The sequence below is a fragment of the Haliaeetus albicilla genome, chromosome 26, assembly GCF_947461875.1.
Source record: "Haliaeetus albicilla chromosome 26, bHalAlb1.1, whole genome shotgun sequence".
Classification (NCBI taxonomy): Eukaryota; Metazoa; Chordata; class Aves; order Accipitriformes; family Accipitridae; genus Haliaeetus; species Haliaeetus albicilla.
In genome coordinates this window covers 12469911-12494688 of record NC_091508.1, presented here as the reverse complement: position 1 = coordinate 12494688, position 24778 = coordinate 12469911, and the positions used below count along the sequence as shown (strand labels likewise).

The following is a 24778-nucleotide window of genomic DNA, read 5'->3' as shown; positions in this document are numbered from 1 at the left end:
AACCAGAACTGCTCCTCTCCCCAGGTCAGTTTTCTTCCATGAGCGCAGCAACGTGCTGGCCTCTTCCCCTACCCTCCCAGAGAAGAGGCAAGTCCCCATGTTCCTGTCAAATGATGGTGTTCATTATTCAAGTTACCCCTTGGCAAAATACAAACGTACAGGCAGTGTTTTAAATACTGGCATCTCTACAAGTTAAACATAGTGATTACAGCTCGCAAGCATTCGGGGGAGGGACACGTTTCTCTGCCAATGAATGGGGCATTCAGTATTGGCTTGACATCATCTCCTGTAACGTGAAAATCAGAGGGATCATCACTTGGGTGGAATAATGCGCATTAATGCCAGTGAGCAGGGTGGTCAGCTCAGCTCCCAGCACTGTTGCCATCCTGCCTCCCCACGGGGTCATTTGCTTGAAGCTGCAGAGCAGCCCAGTGAGCGCTGAAGGCCAAGACCACCAGGACCAGGACTCAGTCAATCATCATATGGGCTTGGTGTGCAGTAGACCAAGCTCTTTACACTTTTGAGCAATAAGGACAGAGTTAAGAGCAACAGGAGCTACTGTGGGAGCAGGACTTGACTTTTTGGGTATTTGAGCTGAGCAAGCTTGATGCTACCTCCTGTATGGGCAGCAATGTTGTGGCAGTAGCTTCAAAACATCCCTGACAAGGTCACCACTTGGTTTTGTGGCCTGAGCTAAGTGGGAACAAAGGGGAATGGTACATCCTTGTGCTCAGAAAGCTGCCAGGACCACTGCCTGCTCTAAACAGCCCCCTAGCCATCATGGGTAGCAGGGCTGGAGGGGACAACAGCCCAGATGAGCCCCATTGAACCACCCTCCTTGACACTGCAGATGGGTCTGCCAGCCATTTCTGGGGAAGAAGAGTGGACCAAATCACTTAAGCAGGTAACTATGGCCACACAGGTTGATACTTGTATCCAAAAGCCATGCAGAGGGACAGTACACCTTGTAGAAAGGGTGATTCTCAAAACCAAGGAGAGCCTAGAGGCATCTTAATGAAGCCTGGCTTTCTGCTCAGATACCAACAGTAGCAGAGGGCACGAACAGGGGAAAAGTCACAAGTGAAACAAGTCGTGTATAAATCAGCAAGCCTCACTGTGACTGATTTATGCTATCTGGGAAGAGAAAATCTGGAAGGAGCATGACTATTTTGCTCACTTTGAGGTCTCTCCTTCCTGCCAGGGTGGAGGAACAGGGTGGCTCACAGGGTAGTTGCCTACAGCTCTGCTCTTCAGTTTAGTCCCAGTAACATCAGCCTCCTCTGCCAAGTCAGCCTGCAAACACCAGGTCCGGCACCACGCTCACACTGCCAGGCATGGTCTTTAACCATCCATTTTCCAACCTTTCCAAGCCCTTGTTCATTTTATATGTAACCAGGACAAAAATTCAGTAATTTAATCAGAAATTGGTTGCTTGCTTTAGTCCCAAAACATTCAGTAACACACAATAACTGAGTAGCCCAGTTCATTGTTTAGTATATTTCCCTTTACTGATGTCTTTACTGTTCCTATTTCAGATAGTTTAATAAAGGATTAGTTCTTGGGAACAGCTGCATTTTTCACTTCACTGAGAAATAAACACATCAGGCTCATTTTGCTTTCAAGTGGCATAAAAGCAAAAGAGCTCAGTACTTTCCAAGAGAAGTGTTATGCACGCTTGGTGTTCCCTCCTCATTCCATCTTGGAGCCCTATAAACCCTCTCCTCTCTCAGAGGGTGATCCTCTCCCTGCACAAAGCCTGCAAAAAAACACATACAAGAGTTGGGGATTGCACAGACTAACCCCAAATATCTGTGCAACTCTGAGCAGTAGCTCCCAAAGCTGGAGGACCATTAGACTGCATCCTTGTTTCTTCCCTCCTTGCCTTCTCCTCTTGTTATCTACTGAACACACAGCTGATAATAACATTTAATAAGGCTGCTGGGTTGTCAGTGGCCTGCAGGACACAGCCTGTGTGAGACTGCAATCCAGCAAGTGTTTGGCATCTCTGATCTTGGGGCCTTTCTCTTGGGATGTGAATAAAACCAGCTTCTTAATTAAGTCCCGGGTATTGATTTCATTTTCATCCTATTAACTGTTTTGCCCTACATGTGTTTGCTACACTCGGTAGGGTTCCCCTTACCCCCACTCTGTGTACATACAAATGGCAAAGATGAAACAGCTTCATTAGTCCTATCTACTCTTCAGGCACCAATTTCATTTTTTGCTTTAAAGTGCTCATAAAAGAGCCTCCTTGACAGCTTCCAGGCCTGCATCTCTCCAGCAGAGTGAAGATGCATGAACCAACATCAAGAGCTCTGCTACTTTTGATAGAGAAGGAGCAAAATCTCTGCACAGCCCAGAAAGAAACCCATCTTCGGGGTAGCCTCACACATGTAGCATGGGGTAGGTAATGGCAGCTAGAGGGGTTAGAAAAGCAAAATCCCTAGAGCGAATGCCGCATGGGTTTTTTGTTTTGTTTTTTTTTCCCCCCCCCAGTAAAACAGTAGCAACAGTTTGTCCTTAAACACTGAAGCCCCAGCAGAGTCTGAGCAGCACAAGGTCATGTCACCCAGTGTGGGAGCTGCTTTTCCTGCTAAGAGGAAAATCAAAACTTTGTTTCCCCCTACATAAACAGACAGGTGAGAAAGCCTCATCAGGGAGAGAAGGGAGACAAATATCAAGTTAGAGAATGAAAATATGGAAAAGTGGAAAAGACTAGTAAAGGCAATAGATTGAGGAGAGCAAGCAGAAAAACAGCGTTTTCCACAATGCTAGAAATGAAAGGCACTGAAAGATTTGAGATTTTATACTGCATCCTCCAACATTATTTGCATCAGTAACCACACAGTTTATGAACTTATACAATCACATGGTCTTTGACCCAAAGAATTCATAATCAAAGTTAAGACTTCACACAAGAAAGGAAAACAACCAGAGGGAATACATATTTAGACAAGTGAATAGGGGAGGCATGTAAACATTTGGGGGGGGAAGCTATTTTTTGTTGTCATTTTTTTTAGGATGTCAGAGAAGGGGACTGAAGAAATGAGTTGGCTGGGAAGCTCAGGGAAGATGTTCCCTGCAGAAATTAGAGCTGGCAGAGATATGATGAGGATCAAGCCCAGACAAGTTGGTCAGGGCTTTATAGCACTTCCCAAACCTCCAAGTGTTTGAGCTTCCTTTGATCTTGAGCCAAAATCTCAGGAATTTCCAGCACTCAACCATGAGTAAATACTTCTGTCATCCAAATCTGGGAATTGGCCTGAAATGCAGCTGGGTAAAGCAAACAGCCCAACACTTGCTGGTCTTTTAATACCAAGGGCAACTACTTAAAAGGTCAATGAAGAATAATCAATCATCTGAACAGTGAATTTAACTTTCTCTAGCATGGATATCTGCTAGCTTTCAAAAGCATGGTTGATCGCCAAAGACTTCTGATAAAGCTTCACATTTGAATCTGGGGTGTTTTTTCCAAAGCAGAATTGAGTTAGATAATTGCCTAGGTCTAGGCAGTACTTGGATACTTACACTGATTTAAGAATTAGCTTGAAAATTGTCATATGTGCCAAGTTAAGTGGCAGCAAGGACTGACTACCTAAGAGATATCTGAGCTCTATTTCACAGTCAAGATTTTTCTTTCTCTGTTTTCCTTCAAGAAATAAGGCTCAATAACATCAAAACAACATGTCCTTAGGTCCAGCCCTCAGCTGGAAGAAGTCACCGTAGATGTTGTCGAAGCCGCATTCACCAATGCTGTGCAAGGATCTCAGTTCCGCAGATCTGTAGACCAGGCAGCACTTATTTCAACTTAATTAGCAAGAAAGGTCTGGAATGGTTAATTGAAATTATTTAGCCATAATGTTTTGCCCTTCTGCTCCTCTCCCTGGCATAATGTTTTCTAAATTGAATTCCTTTAACAGAATCCAATATGCAGCAAAATTGTTGTTCCAGAGAAATGTAACATTTCGAGTCTGGCAGCAGCTCCCAGTGACCCCTTTTCTGTCCCCATCCTCTGCCCAGCATCAGCAGGAGCCAGGCACCACAGAACTGAGTTTCCTTCGGACCAGGTCCATGGGGCAGTGGTGACACCAGGATGACGCAGGCAGCACAGCTGCGAGGAAGGCTCAGCACCAGGAGCTCCCCTTGGGCAGTGACATCTTCCTTCCCATAGGGAAAATCCACGCTTAACAAAGCCTCAAGTCCCTTGTCTGACTTTTTTTTTTCTGCATGCGGTTTATGAAGAATTATGGAGACATTGCAAATAACTGGAAAAAAAGCTATTTTACATAGGCCAGTAGACCCCGAGATCCAGGCACTGTCTGAAACAACGGGCATTTTTACCCACAGGGGAGGTTTCTGCACATAGTCAGGGTAAATGCAGCGGCAGCAAAGAGCACGTTCATGCAACAGTAGAGGGTCTGGCAAGCACTTTTCCAAGAAGCAGATCTGCAATGCCAGCAAGCAGCTCCCAGTGATGGCATAGGGATGGTCACCTTCCAGGCATATAGAAACACAGCCCTCAAAAAAGTGAGATGCATCTTTCCGCACAAAGCTGAATTTTGCACAGAGAAACCATTTAAAGTATCGTGCCCCAAAGCTGAGGTCACTGTATTTGGAGAGATGGCTCGTCTGTAACAGCAGATGCCACGCTGCTGGATATCCTGCTATGGGAGAGCTGGAGAGCCGTACCGGGAGGTCTCTGTGTCCTGGGAGGTGCCCAGCACAGCAGCATGTGAGGCTGTTAATTATGTCAGAGATACATGTATTGAGCAGCCAGACCACTGAATTCAGAGCACACCCAGCCTGTCCATTTAACACCACCTTTACCAGCAGATACATTGCATGGAAAGACAAGGATGGAAAGTTTGCAGGTCATTTGGTATTCTTTTCCCTTCTCTGCAATAGGTTAAAGAAATTTGCAATAGTACTTTCACAGCAAAAAAAAATTTAACTAAAAATATGTATCTGCCCAAACAATTGAGTATGTTTTCCAGGCTAGTTTTACAGAAGAAGCTTCATCCTCTTAAAAACCAGTATTATACCAGACTCTTTATCTCCCCCAATGTCTTCCCATGTTTGGCCCCAAGTCACTGGCTTTCTATTCTATTTGTCTTCAAATGATAGAGGGAGGGTGTCCTCTCACAGGCTCACATAGACCCTGCACAGCAGCACCCTCCGTAGTTGTTAATGACGGGGTGAGGTTTTCAAGTGCCCGCAGGCAAGTCAGGAGCATAAAGGACCACACAATCCACTGGGAAGTTTTATTCTCATTTTAACGATGGGAAACTGAGACGAAGAGATATCATCCAGCTACTGAGCATGCACTGCGTAGAGGGTTGGGTGGGAGGATCCACACCACTACTTAAATTGTACAGAGCCTTCACATGGGGTAAGAGGCAAGGCAGGGGATTGCTCATCCACCAGCAAATGCAACCAACCCCGGGGCAGAGCAGGGCACATTCATGTCTCATAGCTGAGCAATTTAGCAACATTTGAGTTCAAGAAGAGGATTTATACCTAAATGAAACGCAGGGATAGCTTAGGCAGAAAGTGCATCAGCACAAAGTTGCCTAAATTAGTTTTTGCCTCCCATTTAAAACCAGCAGCTTGGCACTTCCCCACTCCAGTCCCTGTGTTGACATTGGGTGCTGATGCTGAGCATCACGTATCTGCCCACTGAGTCATCAACTCCTGCTCTTTCTCCACCCTGAGGTGTACAGCTCCAGCATCCCATCAGGTACCTAACCCAACCCACTCTCCCCAGAAGAGCTGCAGCTGCTCCAGGAGATTTGCACCGTGGGCAAAAAAGCGGGTCCCTGCCACAGCAGGAGGGAAAATGCAAACTATCATCAGCAAAACAAAATGCTTTTACGCCACAAAAGTTCCTGAACTTCCTCCAATTCAAGTCTGTGTCAAAGGGATGTTCATGATATAAATGAGAATATTCTCCCCAATCCTTTTTTACTCATTTATACAGTCATTTCGCTAATGTTGCAGGCCATGTTTGCTGTTCACAAATTCCCAAGCAATTTATTCCAGCTATTTTCCTCCAACAGCTGCACAACTAGAGAAAAACTCTCTTCCCAGCAGAGGCAGAAGAAAAGGATATTCTTCTTATTATGTCTGGTAAAAGCTTATCTGCTGTTCAGAATTATATTTACAGAGCACAACAAAGACAAAGCCAAGTGCACTAATTGCTGTTGCTCAGGTGGAATATTTTCTGCCCACCCTGAGCCCTGCATCAGTGGGGCTTTATGCTTATCTAGTACGAGTAAGCCACACAGAAGGCTTTTATTATTTACCCTTCACTGCTATTTCATTGCCGCTGTATTTTCTGAAAGAAGGAAGAAAAACCTCAATGATTTCTTGCATGTTATTCTGCTTTTCAAACAAGGATTGCTGTTTTTTTTTTTTAAGCTTATTACACGTCACAGACAAATACATCACCATTTAAATCAACCTTGTTCTGAAAGCACAGATGGAGGATCCTTCAGAGGACAGGGGAAGCACTCGATAATCAGGTGCTTTACATCCTCCACATGGTGGGCTCCAGACCCCCACCTTTCTGGGCTCTCAAGGGATAAGCATGATGCAGTAAACACCCCCCCCCCCAGCAGAGAGAACTTCTAGCCCAAAAAAATCTTTACATTTTCCATCTTATCAACACCACAAATCCTCATCTTACCTCTGATTCCAGCTTATTTATCTACACAGCATCCCAGCAACCCTGTGTTCATACAGCAGAGCACAGGGCAGGCACCAGCACTGGCGTTTTAAAGCATCCCCAGAAGGGCGGCAGCAGCAGCATGGGATGGGAATTAATTGTTCTGTAAAGAGGGTCAGCTGCTAACGCTTACCCTTTCCCCTCTTTCTTTGGGGAAGAACATCACAAATGCAAAATGCAGCTATAGAGCCTCTGATGCCCCCACAGCTCCCTGTCCCTGCTCCCCAGTCACCTCCTTAAAATTAACTCAGTCCAAAATGCACTTGGCTCTGCCTGGGCTTAGAGGCATTTTATGCCTTTTGCAAACCCACCCTCAGTGGTTAACTGGGTGCATAGGATCCATATGTGTCCAATGCTTTCTATTCCTGCAGCAGTATTAAAGACTTCTGCAGCCAGGAAAGTTGGCAAATGGATCCCTCTTAAAATAGCCAGCCCTTTCCCTAATGTAATCTCTTGTCATTCTCGTTAGATAGCAGAGCTCCAAGTATTTAAACAAAGTCTTGGCTTACTGTGCTGATGCCCTGCTCCTACCAGGTCAGCTGGGGAAGTTTGCTGTAATGGTGAATTTAATCCCAGCCAAACATCAGGCTATGATGGCTTAATAAGAGAATTGGCAGCCCCAGGGCATAAACCCCCTGGTCCTAGCAGGTCTGGGGCCTGGGCCTGGGCCTTCATCTTAGGTACCTGCAAACCCTTCAGGCCTCCAAGAGAAAGGACGGCGAAGAGCTGCTTAACAATCCCCAACTGTTTTGGCCACCTTTGCTAGTGCTGAGCATGCGCTGATCAGGGTGTAACGTGGTCAGGACTCTCTCATTGCCTGGGTTTCCTTCCTTGCAGTTCCCCACCCATCCCAGAGGGGCTGGGGAGCATTTATTCATTATAAACACAAACTTTCTGGGCACGGGAGCATTTCCTTGCTGCAAGGGCTGCTGAGGTCCCTTTGATGCTGCGGTAAGAGCAGAGGTAACCGAAGGGCTCGGCTCTGCCTGAGCTCTGGGAAAGGCGAGGCTCACCAGGCTGGGTACCAAGCCCTGGGTAGCTGGGGCCGGGCGTCAGCAGGGCGAGCCGCATCCTGCGCAGGAGCGGCAGAGTGCACCGCGTGCTCCTTGGCACAGGGCTGGGGGCTTTGGTTTCTCTTGGCACCGTGCTGCCGTTCCCCAGCAGGGCTGACGGGTGCTGCCACCTTCCACGGCACGCAGGTACGTCCAGCAAGACGTCGTCCCCTCATGTCTTCTGCCCAGCACCACCAGCAACGTCGGAGGCCCAGCAGTTGCTTAACGCGGTCGTCAGGTGCCGAGTCCTCTTTAATGACTCTCGCATTGGTTAAATAGAAACTAAAAGGCAGAGTTGAGCAGGAAAACTCGGGTGTGGGGCTGACCCTGTTCAACCTCCCCATCCCAATTAAAACAGCAGCATCACTCCTCTGCTTGCAGGCAGTGTTAAGCAATATTTGCTTTTTCTGGGCATTTAGTCCATTTGTACTATTGCCTGGGGAAGGGACAAGGGGGCTGACCCCGACCTCACCTGGCGTCGACACCTCTCTCCTCCCTTGCTTCATTGGTCCCATCCTGTCTGCAGACTTTCAGCTTGAACCTCAGCCTGATGCGAAGCTCTCGTAGCTGGCAGCCAGGACATCAAGGCCTTTCCCTGCCAACAGTGATAGCGCCCGAGCCTTTTCATCCTGCCCTGTAGCACTAGAAAGGAAATTAAAAGGGCGATAAGGGAGCTCTTTCGGCAGACGAGGGAATATTCTGTGCTATCGGTGAGATAAACTAATATTTCTTCCAGCTCTGGCAAAGGCTCAAGAATAAGACATGGGGTGAAATTGTACATTTATACAGATTTTATAACTCTTACTTGCTGCTCCCAGCCTGCAGGATAACCATTTCTCTCGCTCACATTTCCTCAGCAAGGGAGGTCAGCACTGCAGGATGAAGGGAGAGACAGAGTTTATGAAGACAAGAAGCCAGAGCAGCTCCAGTATTTCAGGATAATTTTATGGCTTCGCTGGGCCAGTTCAGGTGCAGGGCAAGGGACCCTGCCTTTCAGGTGCCTTTCTAACACCCCCCATGTCCAGCAGTCCTCAGAGAGATGAGCCAGCATGAGCTCACCAGCTCCACAACCTGCTCGGTGCACAGCGGGTTTGCATGGGGAAATGCCATGTGATCCCATGCAGCTGGATTTGATCCATCCACATCTTGTCTGCTGGCCCCGGAGCAGGTGACCGGCCCCTGTACAATGCTCCCCTATCGCTACCGGGGGGCTGACGCCCACCGGGAGCAGGGTGCAGGAGGGAGGTGTGCATGAAGGAGCCCGGCTCAGTGCCACAACCCAGCCCCCTGACAAGGCACCCCAAATTGCCCAGCCCTGCTCCTGTAGGGAATCAGCACATCCCCCCTGCAATGCGCCCCGAGATGTGAGTGCAGTGCAGCACCTCAAAAAGGGCCATTGCACCCCGTCCTGCACACAGGACCCAGCTCGGTGCAGACCCACCGGCGCACCCCCACCTTGGCCTGGTGGTCCCCGACCTTCCCTCCGGAAAATCCAGTGGGAAGAAGAAAGGGAACAGGGATGTCCCACGCATGGAAGGAGACTGGTGTCTCCTCCGGCTCCGTGAAATCAGGGGGTTTGCCCTGTAACCTTCCTCCTAGGCACATGGGCAGGGTGCGATGCTGCGGGATGCGCAAGATCCCCCCACAGCTCAGCCCCACACCCCACCTGAGCTCAGCACCCAAATCCAGAATCCAGCCCCGGTCCCACTCCCCAGGGCGGCTTCGTGACCATGGGAATGTCCCAAAGCATCGCACACGGAGTGCCAAAATCCCCAGGAAAAGGCCAATGAATGGAGGTTTCTTTGCATCTTTGGCGGAGCCGAGGGGAGGCTCCCAGCCCCGCGCAGGGCGGCTGCGAGGCCTCACGTCTCACTTGGTGGTGGCTGAAAAGGAAAAGAAATCCTCCAGTGCTGGTTACTGCCACAAGCAAAGTGACTACCAGCTGCTTGAGAGCAAAGCCTGCAGCAGATGCTCTCGCTGCATTAAAAGACAAGACATCTCTCTGTCAAACAAAAGCAAAATCAGGGTTACGGACACCTCCTCGCGCAGCCCGGGGTGTGCACGACAAAGGCTTGGCACCTGCAGTTCATAAGGAGCCATCGATTAGCGACAGAGCAGCTTAGCTTCAGGGAAAATATTAACATTAAAATTGTTGCATCCTTTGAAATGAAACATCTCAACAAGCCGCTGCCTGCAGTTGAGTGGGGTCGGCAGAGCGGCTGAGGAGGATTTGCTCACATACCCCGACCCCAGAGCCCCCGGCTCCGTGCCGGCTGTTTCGGGAGAGCATGGAGCAGTGACAGCCCTTTCGCCTCCCCCGTCCCTGGAGCAGCCGCCAAGCCGAGGCCCGCTGGCCTTGCAGGAATTCCTATTAAAATTGACAGCCCTTCTCTGGCTCATCCTCTCCTGGGGAAATGTGGTGGGGCATTGAATGTGTATATTTAATTTGCAGTTATTTGCACAGAAGAGCAAAGGCGTTGCCCAACGGTGCTGGGGGTTACCTGGGACTATGTGCAAGCTGGCGGTGCTCAACCTCCACCTGTCTCCGCCGGGTGCAAATCCTGCCTGCACCCAGGATCAGCATCGTGTGACCCCACACACCACCAAAACCATGTGTATTTCCCACCTCGACCCCGGAAAATAACTGATTTCAGGAAAGTTACATTCAGAGATTAGATTTCTCTGGGGGTTTTCCACTTCTCACCTTCAATTAAAGTGTATTATTTTCATTATAATGTTTAATTATACAATATTGGAATGTGTTATTATAATTAGCATTAGCCCATAGTTAAATGGTCTCAACACGCAGGGGCACGGGGGGTGTCATCAAGGGTCTTGCTCACTTTCCCCAACAGCTCTGGCTATTCCTACTGGCACTCTTTGCAATTCTAGCAGCAAAACCCATCATTTCTCATCAAACAAACCCAACCTAAAGACATCGTATTTCATTGACCAACTGCCCTCAAGCCGCCCGACTTGTGAGTGAGGATGATGAGGACGTCCCTGGGACTCTGTGGGTGACGAAGGCTCCTGCCAGGTGGGTGAGAGGTGGGCGAGCATGCGAGGCAGCGGCCGAAGCCCTCCCCGCTCCTCCCATCCTCGGCTGGCATCAGGCCTGCCTTTTCCTACCGTTTATGAATATTTTTATGAGCTATCGACTGGCAGTGACTCAGAGAGTTGCTTGTTTTCCCGACGCAGGTTGACAGCAAGGGCGCGTGGTGGCTGTGCTTAGTCACGCAGCCCCGGCAGCCCCCACCCACGGCCGGCACCCCGGGGCTCGGGGGAACCCCCCGGCACCGCTCCCCCGGGACGCGCACCCCGCAGCAGCCCCCAAACCCAGCCCCTGCCCCGGTCAGTGCTGTCGGCCCAGCCAAAAACCCGCAGAGCCCCGCACCCTCCCCACCGCCTCCTCCACATGACAGCAAATATCCCTGGGATTTGCTCACAAGCGGGAGATTCTCCCCCTCACCCTTTTCCTTGGCCTTTTTGATTTATTTCATTGCCTCCATGCAGGTGATGGGGAGGCATCACGGGTCCCTCAAAGCCTGCGCTGAGCCCTGCACAGCGGTGGGTACCGGCACTGCCCGCCCCGCTGCCAGAGTCCAGGCTCCCAAATAGGATGACCTTAAGACTGAAGGATTATACAAAATTTAAAAAACAACCCCAACCCCCCCCTGAACAAAAAGCAGACAGACAGACCGATGCTTCTTTTTCCTTGCTTCAAAGTATGCAGGGTTTGGGGTTTTTTTTATACTTTCATTTTCCTTTCAAGCCCAAGGATAAGAAGCTCAGCCCCGGCTGGAGGTGCCAGCACCAGCCCCCTCCACCCCAGTCCCACACGGTGCCATCCCCACCAGCCCAGCGGCATCGCCGCAGGCAGACAAAAAGGCCAAAGTCCTTTTAAAGCACTTTTTTTTTCCTTTTTTTTATTGATTTCATTGAAAACAGAACAAGAAAATGATCAGAGCCAAAAGACTGCTCCTTTAAAACTGTCAAAAACATTAACAGAAAAAAAATAATAATAATAAACATGACGGCATTATGAATGTTCTAGAAGAGATGAACAAAAAAACTGTTACTGCACTAATTACAGTATTTAAAGATATATGCAAAAAAAAAAAAAATTAAGATAATGACCTGCCCAGCCACCACACAAAAGGTGATGGCAAATTTATTCACACTACAATACTAACAATTTAAAAAAAGTTTTGTTTTTTTCCTGCATTTTTATACTAAAATCACTTTGTTCTTTTTATACAATTGATAGTTTATATTCACGTGGTGAGCAAAAATCACACCAGAATCAGCACCGTTTTGTTTTGTGGTTTCTTTTTGTTGTCGTTTTGTGGGTTTTTTTTGTTTTGGTTTTTTTTTGTGTGGTTTTTTTTTTTTTTTTCTTTTTAATGCTAGTCCCCAATGTTTCAGTAATGGTAAAAAATAAATCAGTTTATCGAAACCTCATAGCGTGTGGCTTAAAAATTAATCGAAGGTGCCCAGCGTTGAGAAAAGTGATGGGAACAGATGAGCTGGTGGCATCTGGGATCTTCTCGCTGTGACAAGTCCCGTCTGCTGTTTGCCCCAGCCGGTGGACGCAAGTCGAGGTTCTCTATAATATATATATCATTCACTTTATTTTTAAAAAAAGAAAAAACTGATTTTCTTAAGAAGTTAGTGTCTTGTACAATCCCCTTCAACCTTCGCTCTCTAAAACTGCTAATGCGACGGGGCGAGGGAAATCCTTCCACGGATGAATCGAACACTGAGACAGTAACACGGCCAAGCGGCGCAGACGACAGCTGGTTTGTAACGGAGGAAGCCCGGGAGGGAGCGGGGTCTTAGGGGAAGTGTCTCTGGTTGGCTTGGGAGAGAGCCAGGGACCACAGGGATTGTAAGGACTGTGGGTTTCTTCTCATCAGAAGAGAAAAAAGCCAGTGGATTTGGTAATACGGAGGGTATTTGTTAGAAATGCCCTCTAGCTCCTAGGGAAAGGCCCCACTGCAATGTCCTGCGAGATGTGGGAGAAATTCATGGTTAAAAAAAAAAAACAAAAAACAAAAAACAAAAAAAAACCAACCAAAAAACCAAACAAACCAACAAAACCAACCAGCAGAACCTGCCCCAGGGCTGTGCCAAGCAAACCCAAACGCCAGCACCTACCTCCCCCTCCCCGCTCCCCCCGGCTTTTAGAAAGAAAGTCCCATCAAGTATTCAAAGTTTATTACAAGTGAACTGGAGATGACTTGGCATGAGCGATCCATTCAATTAACAATAGTCGGAGGACGGGCGGCTCTCCCTTGGCTCTGACAACACTTAGCACATTAAGAGATGGAGGCCAGGACAGCTCGCGTGGAAAAAAACCGCAACAGCCACCCCTCCACACACAACTGTGAAAAACAGCAGCTTTCCAGGACCAGGGAGGGGAGAACAACACCACGAAGGTGGGATTTGCTTTTACTTATTCCTCAAGTAACAGTCGGTGGCACAGCCCTAAGTGTCATGAACCCTTGGCTTTCCTTGAGCGGGGTTGTTTTTTTTTTCCGTATTTTTTTTTTTCTCTTTAAATGGAAATTTAGACAGTATGTGAATCTATAGGGTTAAAACAAGTCAGTCTCTGGGGAGCGGAGCCTCAAAAGGGGCCGGCTGCCGTGGCAGAGCTGGTGTCGGGGAGCCCGTTTTCCTGCGTGTCCTGGGACGAGGTGCTCGCCTGCCGCTGGGCCAGCGCTGAGCTCGAGTGTTTGCACTTGGGTGAACCGCACTGACAGCTGAAGTATTTGCCTTTGATGTCCCAGAACCTATCTCCATAGTCAAAGCTGCAAGAGAGAGACAGAGATGGGGTCACTGCAAAGCAGAAGCAGGCAGAGCAAGACGCCAGGGTCAGCAATCCTCGGTGCTGCCACAGTTTGGGTTTTTGCAAAGCTTCAGGGGATGGAGTGTGTTTGTAGGATCCCTGGGGGACTCTGGGGACGCGGCCCAGAGAGCAAAGAGACAGAGTGAACCAGCTCAGGAGCAGCAGAGCTTTTGTCCCTCCACAATCCATCCTTCCCCGAGGGAGGCGGTGGCTCCCCGTGGGAAGGGCAGCCCTGGGGACAGCACCTACCCGATTTCTTCTCCGGCTTCTATGTGCCTCGTGCTGAAGAAGGCGATCCTGGGAAAGCGGAGGTCCTGATGCGACATGAAGACTCGCACCGGGATGAGGTTTGGCTCACAGAGGTGGTTTATAAAGCGGCTGATGTTGCCATAGAAACGGGCATCTATGCAGTACACTTCTCCATCCTAGAGGAGAAATGTTGCATCTTTCATTAGATGAGGTTGGGTTTAGTATTATTACTGCTACTTGTTTAAATAAAACAAATGAGAAAACTATTGGTCGTTGCACTAATACTCTGGAGAGCTTCAAGAACAACAACCAGGGCAGGACACCCACTGCACGTTTAAAAGGACTAAACACACACACAATTCTCTATTCAACAGTACCCTGAAAATACAGTTTTCTGCACAGCACTCTGCCCCCACAAGCCCAAAGACCTTTCAAAATGCCCTTGACGCTGGCCGGCACATCAACTCTCCCCAGTCCTGCTCTGCTAAAGCACCAGTTTGGCGTAGTGGGATTGATGTTTGGTGCAGACAGACACCTTGTGGGTAAAAGCCACTGGATAGGGGAACAGGCATCTGTTCTGTCCTCTAATTGAACATGACAGCTAAGAAATGCAAAGCCAGAGCCTCAAGAAAACACTGGTTTTTGCAGATAAAAGTGAAAGTGAGAACACAGAAATTCCCTTTCCAGAGAGCCCAGAGAGCAGTAATATTTTGTTTTCCTTGAAAATAAAAGAACCCCCCTCAGGGCTTTTTTATTCCAGCAGAGAATGACTGTGCAAAGCAGAGACTTTAATTACAGAAGCTAATTTCAGTTGCAAAGAGGCCAAAAGCAAAAGGATCCATTAGCGGTGCTCAAACTCCCTTTTGGGCAAGCACCTTGCAATCGTTAATGGATCAGCTGTGCCAGATCACACCACCCGACGGATGCAGGAGCCCAGGGAAGATGTCCCAACGACTGGGGGAGGTGTCACCCCACATGGTCCCGTATCACACACGGTGTTACCAGCTCTAATTTCAGTTGTAAGTAATTCCCATCACCCCCTCACTTTCATCCATGGAAATGCCGTGGTTGGTGAGGACAACATCACCCACTACCACATCTAGCGACCATCTGGAAAGATCTGAGCTCTCCACCATGCAAGTCAAGAGGTGTTTCTTGAGAAAGGAGCCTGCTGCCTTGACCAACACAGGCAGTGTCCTCACCGTGAAGCTGCTGAGGAGAACAAGTCCCAAAGCAAACTGCTTCCCACCTTGCTATGGAGGGTATTGGGAACTAAGAGTCACACGGTGGCAACCGGGGAGAAAGGGGAGAAACCGTGAACCTGCTCTGGGGTGAGTTGAGTCTCCTTCTCAAGAGTGGGAAGGCACTGGGGTTTCTTAGAAGGGAAGATGCCCGGAGAAAGCCCTTCTTGCCTGCAGGCAGGCAGGGGTCACACAGATGCAGCAGCATGCAGCCAACCGCTGCCTCTCTTTGATGGAGCGCAGCAGGGCTGGCCAAGTGTGTGAGCAAGGGCTGCAGAGGATGGGCTCGTGTGTGGGAAAGGGGTGGCTTGACATGAACAGAAAGCAATCACACCAGCTAAAACTCAACCTTGTCCTTCCCAGAAATAGCATGTTTTTTTCCAGCTCTCTAGTACAGAGACAACAAAACTATCCCTTTAACCAGTGGAAGCTCAAAGAGCACCTATTGTGCTATGTCTTCCTCCTGGAAACCCAGCAATGGCAGTTAAGTTTTGGCTGTTTGATGTTTGCCCTCTTTCAGATCTGGAATGGGATATGACTGCGGGACCTGTCACACTGAACGATTCACCATGCACATGGCCTTGAGTGACAACTCAAGGAACAGGGACAATAGAAATGACAACCCAACAACTCTCACTACAGCACAAACCCATTCAGGCCACTCCTTCAAGACACACCAGGACCCAAGGATGCCTCTCCCAGGGTTGGGGTTCACACTCTTAATAATTTCCCATCACTCAGAAGGCCACAGCACCCAGCTGGCTCTGCCCTGCCCTCCTCCGCCTGTCCCGATGAGCTTCTTTTAATAATACCTCCATGACTTGGTGCCTGGTTTTCTACGGATGCTCCACTTTGAAGATAACCCTGAAAAAAGATGATGCTTATGCCTATACTTAGGTCTCCCTCCTTGCTTCACTGAAGGCTTTGTAAGAGCAAACGCAGAGGTTCTCCCTCAAGGCAGGCAGCCAGGGGCTAACCTAAAGGCAAGGCAAGGCCCAGGTGGGCTCTTGCTCATAAATGCATGAACCAGGTTGAAGTCCCTGCTGCTTTTTAACTTCTTAATTACAGTTTGACCCCGCTGTTTTCACACTGACTACAAGACTGATTATTTATCTTTTTTTCAGCCGTTGAATGTGTGTTGCCTTTAAAAAAAAGAAAACAGGGCAAAAAAACAAAGCAAAGCTTCTTTGTCACTAGCTGATGACAGAAACAAGACAGAAACTGTTTTACAGCCTTCCTTGGAAGCCACCCCACTCCTCTGAGTCCCCAGCTCACCTTTCTCCTCTTCTCCTTTCCCAAGGGAAGTCTGAAGTGATGGCCTTGCTTAAAAGCTTTAGATCGCACTTTTAAAAGCAAGATTTCTGCTCTGAGACAGCCCTCCACAGAGCAGCGCAGGATAACTACCAACAGAACAAGCCTAAAGTCCCTGCCAGGGTATCTGATGGATCCCTTTATAAGTGAACGGGGAGCGGTGGGGTGGTGTTCAGTCTTCCAGCTCACCTTTTTATGAAGAGCTTACAGAGCTGCCAATCAACACAGCTGCAAGCCTGCACATACACACTTGAGCATCAAAAACTGAACAACTGAACTCAGGATGCCCAAATGGTTTTGACAGAAGAGCATCTTGCATCAAAACTGGTGTGGGCAGCATGTACTGCGGCGGCCCAGTGCTGCTGGGCTCTGTTACCATTTTAACAAGCCCTAAGCCTTACCTCAACCACTCTATATTTTGACTAGAATGCAGAGAGGATGCAGTCCTCCTCTTTGCAGGCTTTCAGATTGTACTGTACGTCAAGATGGAGACAAATATTCTCTTTGCTGTTTTGGAGAGGCAAGACCTTGGGTTTGTCTCATTAGATACCTTCAGATACAGTACCTTGTTGTCAAGGTCGAAGAGGTAAGAGTCCTCTTCACGGACGTCTGCCTCGGAATCAGATATCAGTTCACCAACGTACCTGCGGACAAACAGGAAAGGCAGAAATAAGATGCTCATGCAATCATAAGCTTGGGTTTAAGGGATACAGCCCAGCCACAGATGACAACCCACAGCCTTAGCAGTGCAGGTCATCTCAGAGCCACCTGGGCAAACTGAGCTTTGCCAACTTACAGCAGCTAAAATCTGGCTCCAAACTCTGTCTTTTCAGGGCAACGCTTTTAATATTAAAAATGGAGTCTTACTTCCAACAAAATTTACTTTTTCCCCAAGGACTATGTTTTCTTTTGCAAACCTCTTTGTTGGCCAAGATCAACACGTTAATCCAGTTCTCCCTATGTTCATGGTTAGACTCATGCCCTGGCTCTGCTATAAAACACTGCAGTGCTTGTGCTGTTTACATCCCAAAGCAAAGTGTTTGTGTCTGTCCTTCCTGTATTTTCCAGGGTATTTTGACTGATTACATAGGCTACATACCTTAAAAGTTTTGTTTTAAAAGTCTCAGGTGCAACCTAACCTAGCAGGATCCCTGGAAGGATCTAGGCTTCTTTCGCAATCCCTCTTGAACCAGAATAAATCAGAACTGTGATCCCCATAACAAACCAGGTGCAAGGCAGATTACAACCAGGTTCTCCAAGCACCGCAAAGCACGTGCATGCTTGGCCTGGCTTGCTGAGAAGGTCTAAATACACACACCACCTTTCACACCCCAGACAGATGCTGGTTTTGATGCAAACCCCCTTGTTGCAGGAGTCCCTGCTGCACTAGCGTTCCCACATTTGTCTCCCTGTCTCCTTCTTGAACAGTTTTGGACTGTCAAGGTTCAACATTTCCTGTCTTGCTTGTAATCAAAGAGACACAAGAGGAAAGATACAAGAGCCAGAGGGAGGATACAATAAAGAAGCAACAGCACAGTAGATTCTGATGTGTAAGTCTTCCTGGTCTGCAATGCAATGCTAATTAATTATAAGCAAAGGATTCACAATACGAATAAATATTCTTCACAGCATCAACAGAGACTTCCATGATCAGCAGCCATTATCACAGCATTCCTCTGCAGCTCTCAAGGCATTTTTGAAGTGTTAACCAACCATATCCATTTCCCCCTGTGGCTCAAGGCAGCATTTAACTCCAGGGCTGGGAAGAGGAGAGCCATAAAACATTAACCTGGAGAGGACCCATGCACTCTGTGACAAGGGATCGTTTGGCTGCAGTTCCCAAATCTGAGTGATCTGGCCAAGCTCCTCTGCCTGAGCAGGAGGCTGCCACCGCATGTGATCCTCCTGTTTGCCCCCACTGCATCCCGTTATTTATTAAGCGCTCCCGTAAGGCTGCGGCATTACTGGAAATCACACGCTTGTTGTTGACCTAAAGCAATAGGAAGATGATGGCCAGAGAGGGAGAGAAATTGCTGTAGCATGGCACAGTAGCCAGCGGCAGCTGAGAAACAGCTGAATAATGCTGCACGGAGAGGCACTCTGCTCAGGGACAGCCACTTCAGGTTTACAGCTCAGTGAAACAAAAAACCACAATCTAATTAAAAAAATGTTGTTTTGATGTTCCTTTAAAGACTATTCCTGCAACTCATTTCCTTTCCAGGACTGCTCATAGATACAAGTGGTTCCCTAATTTCCCAGGTCCAAAGTTATGGAAGGATGCGCAAGAGGTACATATTGCTACCCAAAAAAGAGCAGGACCATCAGCCCTTTCATTGAAGGGCTCCTCAAGTCAGGACAGTATCTTTCTTCTCAGCAAGATGTTCAGCACACTGATGGCAAGTAACTACATCTCAGAGGTCTACACTGCCACTCATCACCACAAGATCAGAGTGCACTCCATGAAAAATCAAGAGCAACAAGAAGTCCCTAGCAGAGGCTCCAGCATTTTCCAAGGAGTGTGGGAGACGGGACGTCTAGGGCTTCTCTGGCTGAAGGTGTGGCTAAAATGACTGGCTCACTGCACATGGTATCTTAGTAGAGCATCACTGCTTTGTACAGAAATGAAATATTTGGAAACCATGTAATGGACGTGCACCGAAAGGAACAGACCAGATCCTCACAAACGTCTGGTTTCTGCATTACACCACTTCACAGCCTCTCCAATAAAAGCCTTTAACCAGCTGTGCCATTTCCAGAATGAGCAGTTACACCATCTAACAACCAAGCATGAACAGAGCAGATTCAAAACAACCCACAGCAATGTCAGCACAGGGTGAGCAACAGCAACTTCTGAGCAGTGACAAATTTGGAGGTCAGAGAGAAACCTCCACCGAGCACACCAGTCTCCTGAGCATCTGCCAGTGGCAGAGCCTAAAAACTCCCTGGAAGCTCGGCGGGGCAGGGAGGACGATGCTGCTGCATCTCCCCTCGCTAAGCTGTTGCTTCCAGGACCGCGCTGAAGGTACCGGAGGCTGTTAGTAGGAGGGTCTGGAGCAGCCAAAAGCTCTGGAGCAGCTGGGGTCTGGGGAGCCCTGGAGATGATGGTGGGAGAGCTGGCTGGCCACTGCACTAGCGGGGCCTTGCTCCCAGCTGCCAAACTGCTCTGAGCGCTCCTAAACACTCCCTACAGAAGCTGCTGCGGGCTGCCAGAGGGACAGCCTGCAGGCAGAAACAGAAAGGGAAACCATTTTTGGAGTGATTACAGAGAAAAGTTGAACAGTATCTGAAGTACAGAGCAGGCTGAAAAGCAGTATGTGTGTAAGGAAGGCATTTACACACAGAAACAGTCGGGACCAGCAGAGTTTTGCATAATAAAAGCACTCTGACAATATTCCACATTTGCATCCCATGCAGGCATACGTGAAAAATTATGGAATAAAAGTCATCTTACACCAGTACAATTACCCTCCTTCCAAAGCAGAGTACCCACTCAGGGCTCTAATCCAGACGTTTAATGCAAAATGCTCTTCCACAAGAGCCAATCCTTGAAGATGCTATGTGCAAGCAGCCCCTGAGCACTGCCAGCACAGGGGCTTCTTTGCCAGAGATGAGGAAACCAAATCTATAGGTGGCACACAAAGACTCACAGGAAGGACATCAGTGCAGCTGGCTTGAGGAGGAGAGAAGGACTGGAGTTGGTGAGTTGAGTAAATGACGTGTGTGTGTGTGAGAAAGTGATGGGGACAAGGAGGAACAAGCACGGGCAAGACATAAATTAGCTCAGCTTTTTAGTACGCAGCTCATTTTGATAATGAAGAAGACAGCGCCTACCACTGAAACAGTGTCAGCAGCTCCTGGCAAGGGTGGAGGGAAGAGTTAAGCATGGTTGTGGTATCTGAACCCCATCAGCTCTGATGCGTGCTCGTCTGTGTTAATTACACACAGGTCTGTGTTAATTACACGCATTACACGCAGGGCTGCCCCGCTTCCTTGGGCTGCCTATTCACCACTGCTTAGTCCTCTCACATATTAGCATTCCAGTAGGATTTGGTTAAGTCAGTGCCTTTTTTGTTTGGGAGCAGTTTGCTTGCAGGCTCTGGCTCTTCTCTGGGCCCTGAACCAGGACACAGAGACCGTTGGTACTTAACAGGAAGCCCCACCTGAAGACAGACTTAAGACACTCCCCACAAACAGCAGTTTTAAGCTTTACCTCTGAAAAAACATTTTATCGTCTGGCAGCTCCTAACATGGAAGAAATACTTGGCTGACTCACTGCAGATTTTTCTTTTCCTTTTTTTAAAATTCTGCAATAATTTTCCGCAATCCCCCACCTCAATTCTATGAAACATCGAAAACTAGTTCTAAAAAACCCGAGCACCTATCTCCATGAAGGGCATGAGTCAAGCCTTATTTAGAAGGCCTTAACTCACTGTAGTATTGCAATGAAGAAAACACTTTCAGAAATATTTAATAAAGTACATATACCACTTTAAAGCCTAAAAACCGTGGGGTTCAACCCTAGTTTCTTCACTTGACATAAATCTGACCATTTTTGATCTTAAGTACTTTATTGAATCAGGGCCGAAACATGTGCTTAACGCCAAGTGCTTTACTGTTTTGCTGAATCAGACTAAAGCCAGAGCTGTGACACTGGAAAACCTCTTGAGAAGTCAGTATTGAAACAGAAAAAGGTCCGATACAAAAAAGTTGTTCCAAATTGCCTTGGCCTTAAGTGTCCCACATCCAGGGTGAACATGCGAGTTGAGCACATTTGCAGCACAACTCAAATCTGTTTTTCCCCCGTTGCTTGTGTTTCAGAGGGGTAAGAGAGCTGAGCACAGATCCCAGCAAGACAGAGAGGGGTGGAGAAAGCTCCATGCTATAAGGAAAAGGACAAACAGAGCAGGAAATGGAGTCAGGAAACCTCTGACTGAGGGCAAGCAGCTCAGCTCAATGCCAATTTGATTTGCATGAAAACCTCTCCTTAAAGAGGAGAGACCATCCCAGCCCCCGGGAAGCAATGCATTTGCTTGAGCTAATGAAAGCTGAATAACTTACTCGCACACAAAGGTTCCCAGTGGAATGTCTTGCATTGTTCGCACACCCCAGCCCATCTTTTGTGTCCGATAAAGCTGCAATCGAGTCCTGGAAAAGAGGAAACGAAGACACATTAATGGCAGCAATCTGCAGAAAGACAATGAATTTTCATAGAGAGATGAGCAAAAAAGCCAGAAACCTTCCATCACCACAAACTCAAAGATGATTTCAATATTCAACCCCCCCCAGTTCTCACGCTGGCACTATTGCGGGTACACTCCACTCCCACCACTGCTCTGAGCATGTGGGCAGATGCTCAATGGAAACTGCCTGGGGACAAGGGAAAGGTGTCCACCAACCCCTTCTCCCTGCCCAGCTGCACCTTGCAAGGTGCACACCTAGGGACTGGGGAAGAGAGTATGGGACTGGATGCTCTGTGTGGTTACGCCGTTCATAATTTACACGTGGGATACCAGAATCCCACCACCAGCATTTCTTTTCCCTTTCATGAACACACCCCACACTTTGGGGAAGGCAGGGAAGGTGGAAGGGGACTCAAGGCAGCATTGCTCTGCAGGGAGGAGTGCTGCAGGGGGAAGGCAGGGAGCTTACAGTGAATTAAGAACACCTCCAGCTAAGTGCTCTGATCCCTTTGCCCTCTGCTGAGGCCAGTGCATTTAGCAACTCCATCATATCCAACTCCCTGGCTGAAAGACAAGGAAGAAACGCTGCAACTTGAAACTTCTTGGTGTAATAGCTGCTCTGTGGAATTTTACTGATGGAGTTTATAGGCAGAGAAACAATCCTGTAAGTCATTCTGCCTCCTGCTCAGCCAGAACTTGAGTTAAGTGCAGGATGAACAGTCTCCAGGGCTAGGGAAGGCTTGCTCTGTCCCCGAGGGAACCAAAATCCACTCTCAGCAACACTGTTATCGGAATAAAGAAAAATCCGATGCTCACCTTAACTTCACCCTGTTGCTTTTTCCAGTACTTCTCTCCTCTTCCCCCCACTCATTCTCCCCTTGCACTGTCAGCTCAAACTAGGGGCTGTACATTTCCTCATATTTGCTCACAGCTCCTGGAGCCTTCACCAGGGCAAAACACGACTTCATGAGAACGACCACTCTCAGAGAAAACGGTTATAACACTGTATTTCAGGCTTGAGGAATCTCCCCCATGTTTTGCCTCGTCCATTGTGGCAAAAGCAGAGCACCAAGCTCAGGTTCAGGTTCTGCCGTTGGGGCTGACACCGGCAGCAGTGGGACTGCAGCTCCAATCTCAGTGTCCCACCTGAGCTGGGTCAGCCTGCCAGATGGAAATGCATGTGCTGCCGAGCAGAGTTAATTTGGAGCAAATCTGATAAACGAAGCACTGAAAACAGAGTGGGAGCACCCATGTGTCACGCTGCAGCCCAAATGCAGGAGGTTTCCTCCGCTGCCTCCCCAGGGACCTCAAGTATAGCTCTGCCAAGCACCTGACCTCACCTCCAGCTTCCCAACAGAGTCACTCTCCCAGGCTCATGGTTGGGTTTCCAACTCTTCCCATCTTTCAGAAAACCACTTTAGCAAGGAAAAAATGCAAAAGCAACAGCTCTAGCTGTACAGCTCCTAAATAAACACCCACGTAGGCACCGGAGCTCTGGAGCTTGGCAGGGAAAACCAGAGAGAGGTAAAGTTCTGTGGAAATGCATCGAGCTTTTTCCTTACTTATTTTTAACATTGCAAAATGTCATTGAAACTACAAAGCTTGCAAAAAAAGTGTTGTCACTACTACAAAAAATTCACAAAAGTCTTTTTTCCAGTGGGATTCCTTTGAAGTTAGTGCAGTGGCAAACTTCTCCATAGCAGAGGTCCAAAACTAAATATTTATGGTTTTAGCCCGGCATCAAAATCCTAACAGCCTAATCTGCAGCACCAAGGCCAACAGGTATTCAGATATCCAATTCAGGGGGAGTCATGCCAATAACTTGGAAACTTTAAGCAGCCAAGTCTGGGCATGCTGGCCTATATTTCTAATACATAGAATCATAGAATCATTTAGGTTGAAAAAGACCTTCAAGATCATCGAGTCCAACCATCATCCATGCCCACTAAACCATGTTCTGAAGTACCCCATCTATGTGCTTTTTGAATACCTCCAGGGATGGTGACCCAACCACTTCCCTGGGCAGCCTGTTCCAATGTCTGACAACCCTCTCAGTAAAGAAATTTTTCTTAATATCCAATCTAAACCTCCCCTGCTGCAACTTGAGGCCATTTCCTCTTGTCCTATCTCCAGCCACCTGACAGAAGAGACCAGCACCCACCTCACTACAACCCCCTTCAGGTAGTTGTAGAGAGCAATCAGGTCTCCCCTCAGCCTCCTCTTCTCCAGACTAAACAGCCCCAGCTCCCTCAGCCGCTCCTCATAAGACTTGTGCTCCAGGCCCCTCACCAACTTGGTTGCCCTTCTCTGGACACGCTCCAGCACCTCAATGTCTTTCCTGTAGTGAGGGGCCCAAAACTGAACACAGGACTTGAGGTGTGGCCTAATACAGACTACTAACTTACAAGATCTTCTAAATTAAGGCTCTGCAGTTTCTGTTGCTGTTATTTTCCTCACAGATCTCCACCTGAGAAGTTACATCTAGGCTGTTCATGCAAGCCCACAAGCCATTTATATATTTTATGGTCAGGCTGATGATAGAACACAACAGTTCTCACATGACAGTGATGGGGGCAGGGTGCAAATATTAATTGAGCTCATCAACCCACTGCTGTTTCATTCCCACCGGCAGCACACAGGAACGCACTTGCATCCCACCACTGTGTGGTGGCACCTGCCCCAGCTTCTGTCTTATCTCGGGAAGTCCTGGGGTTTTGTGGGTTTATGGGTGAGCTGTGTGAATAGAGAGCTAGAAAGGTCAGGATTTTGGTGTTGGTCTTGCCAAGATAAGCTGCTTTTGGATCCTCCTTCTCACCTGAGCCCATTCTGCACCACCCGGTTCCTACAGGTTCGCCAGCACGAGCACGCGTGATTACACTCAAAGATCAGTGGTGGCTCAGCCATGTTGAATTCAGGCAGGAGTCGGCCGTCCTGAAGAGGAGAGGCATTCAAGACTGGGTTAGTTGTCTGTTCCTGTGACCCCTCCAAATCAGAGGCAGGCCAAGAGCAGAAATTTGCCCAAGTGTAACAACAGGCCAGAGAACCCCAAGGTGGAGGCATGCCACAACCTCCCCAAAACCAGCATCAGACCTCAACTTCTCCAGTGGTTTTGCTCCACCCTGACAGTGGCACACTTGCCACTATCACTGACAGCTGACAAGCAGCAAAAGGCT

At 48.2% G+C, this 24778-nt stretch overlaps 1 protein-coding gene across 12 annotated transcripts in view; it reads right to left on the bottom strand.

Annotated features, from left to right (window-relative positions):
* Nucleotides 1-12117: 12117 nt before the first annotated feature.
* Nucleotides 12118-24778, bottom strand: part of EHMT1 (euchromatic histone lysine methyltransferase 1) — a 123982-nt gene continuing 111321 nt past the window's right edge. For all 12 annotated transcript variants that reach the window (XM_069771266.1, XM_069771273.1, XM_069771271.1 and 9 more), the window contains 5 exons: nucleotides 24421-24536; nucleotides 21484-21570; nucleotides 16991-17069; nucleotides 13874-14049; nucleotides 12118-13586 (listed from right to left, as the gene is read on the bottom strand). In XM_069771266.1, coding sequence (XP_069627367.1) covers nucleotides 13403-13586; nucleotides 13874-14049; nucleotides 16991-17069; nucleotides 21484-21570; nucleotides 24421-24536 — 642 coding nt within the window. In that variant the 3' untranslated portion in view covers nucleotides 12118-13402. The remainder of the gene's footprint in view (nucleotides 13587-13873; nucleotides 14050-16990; nucleotides 17070-21483; nucleotides 21571-24420; nucleotides 24537-24778) is intronic.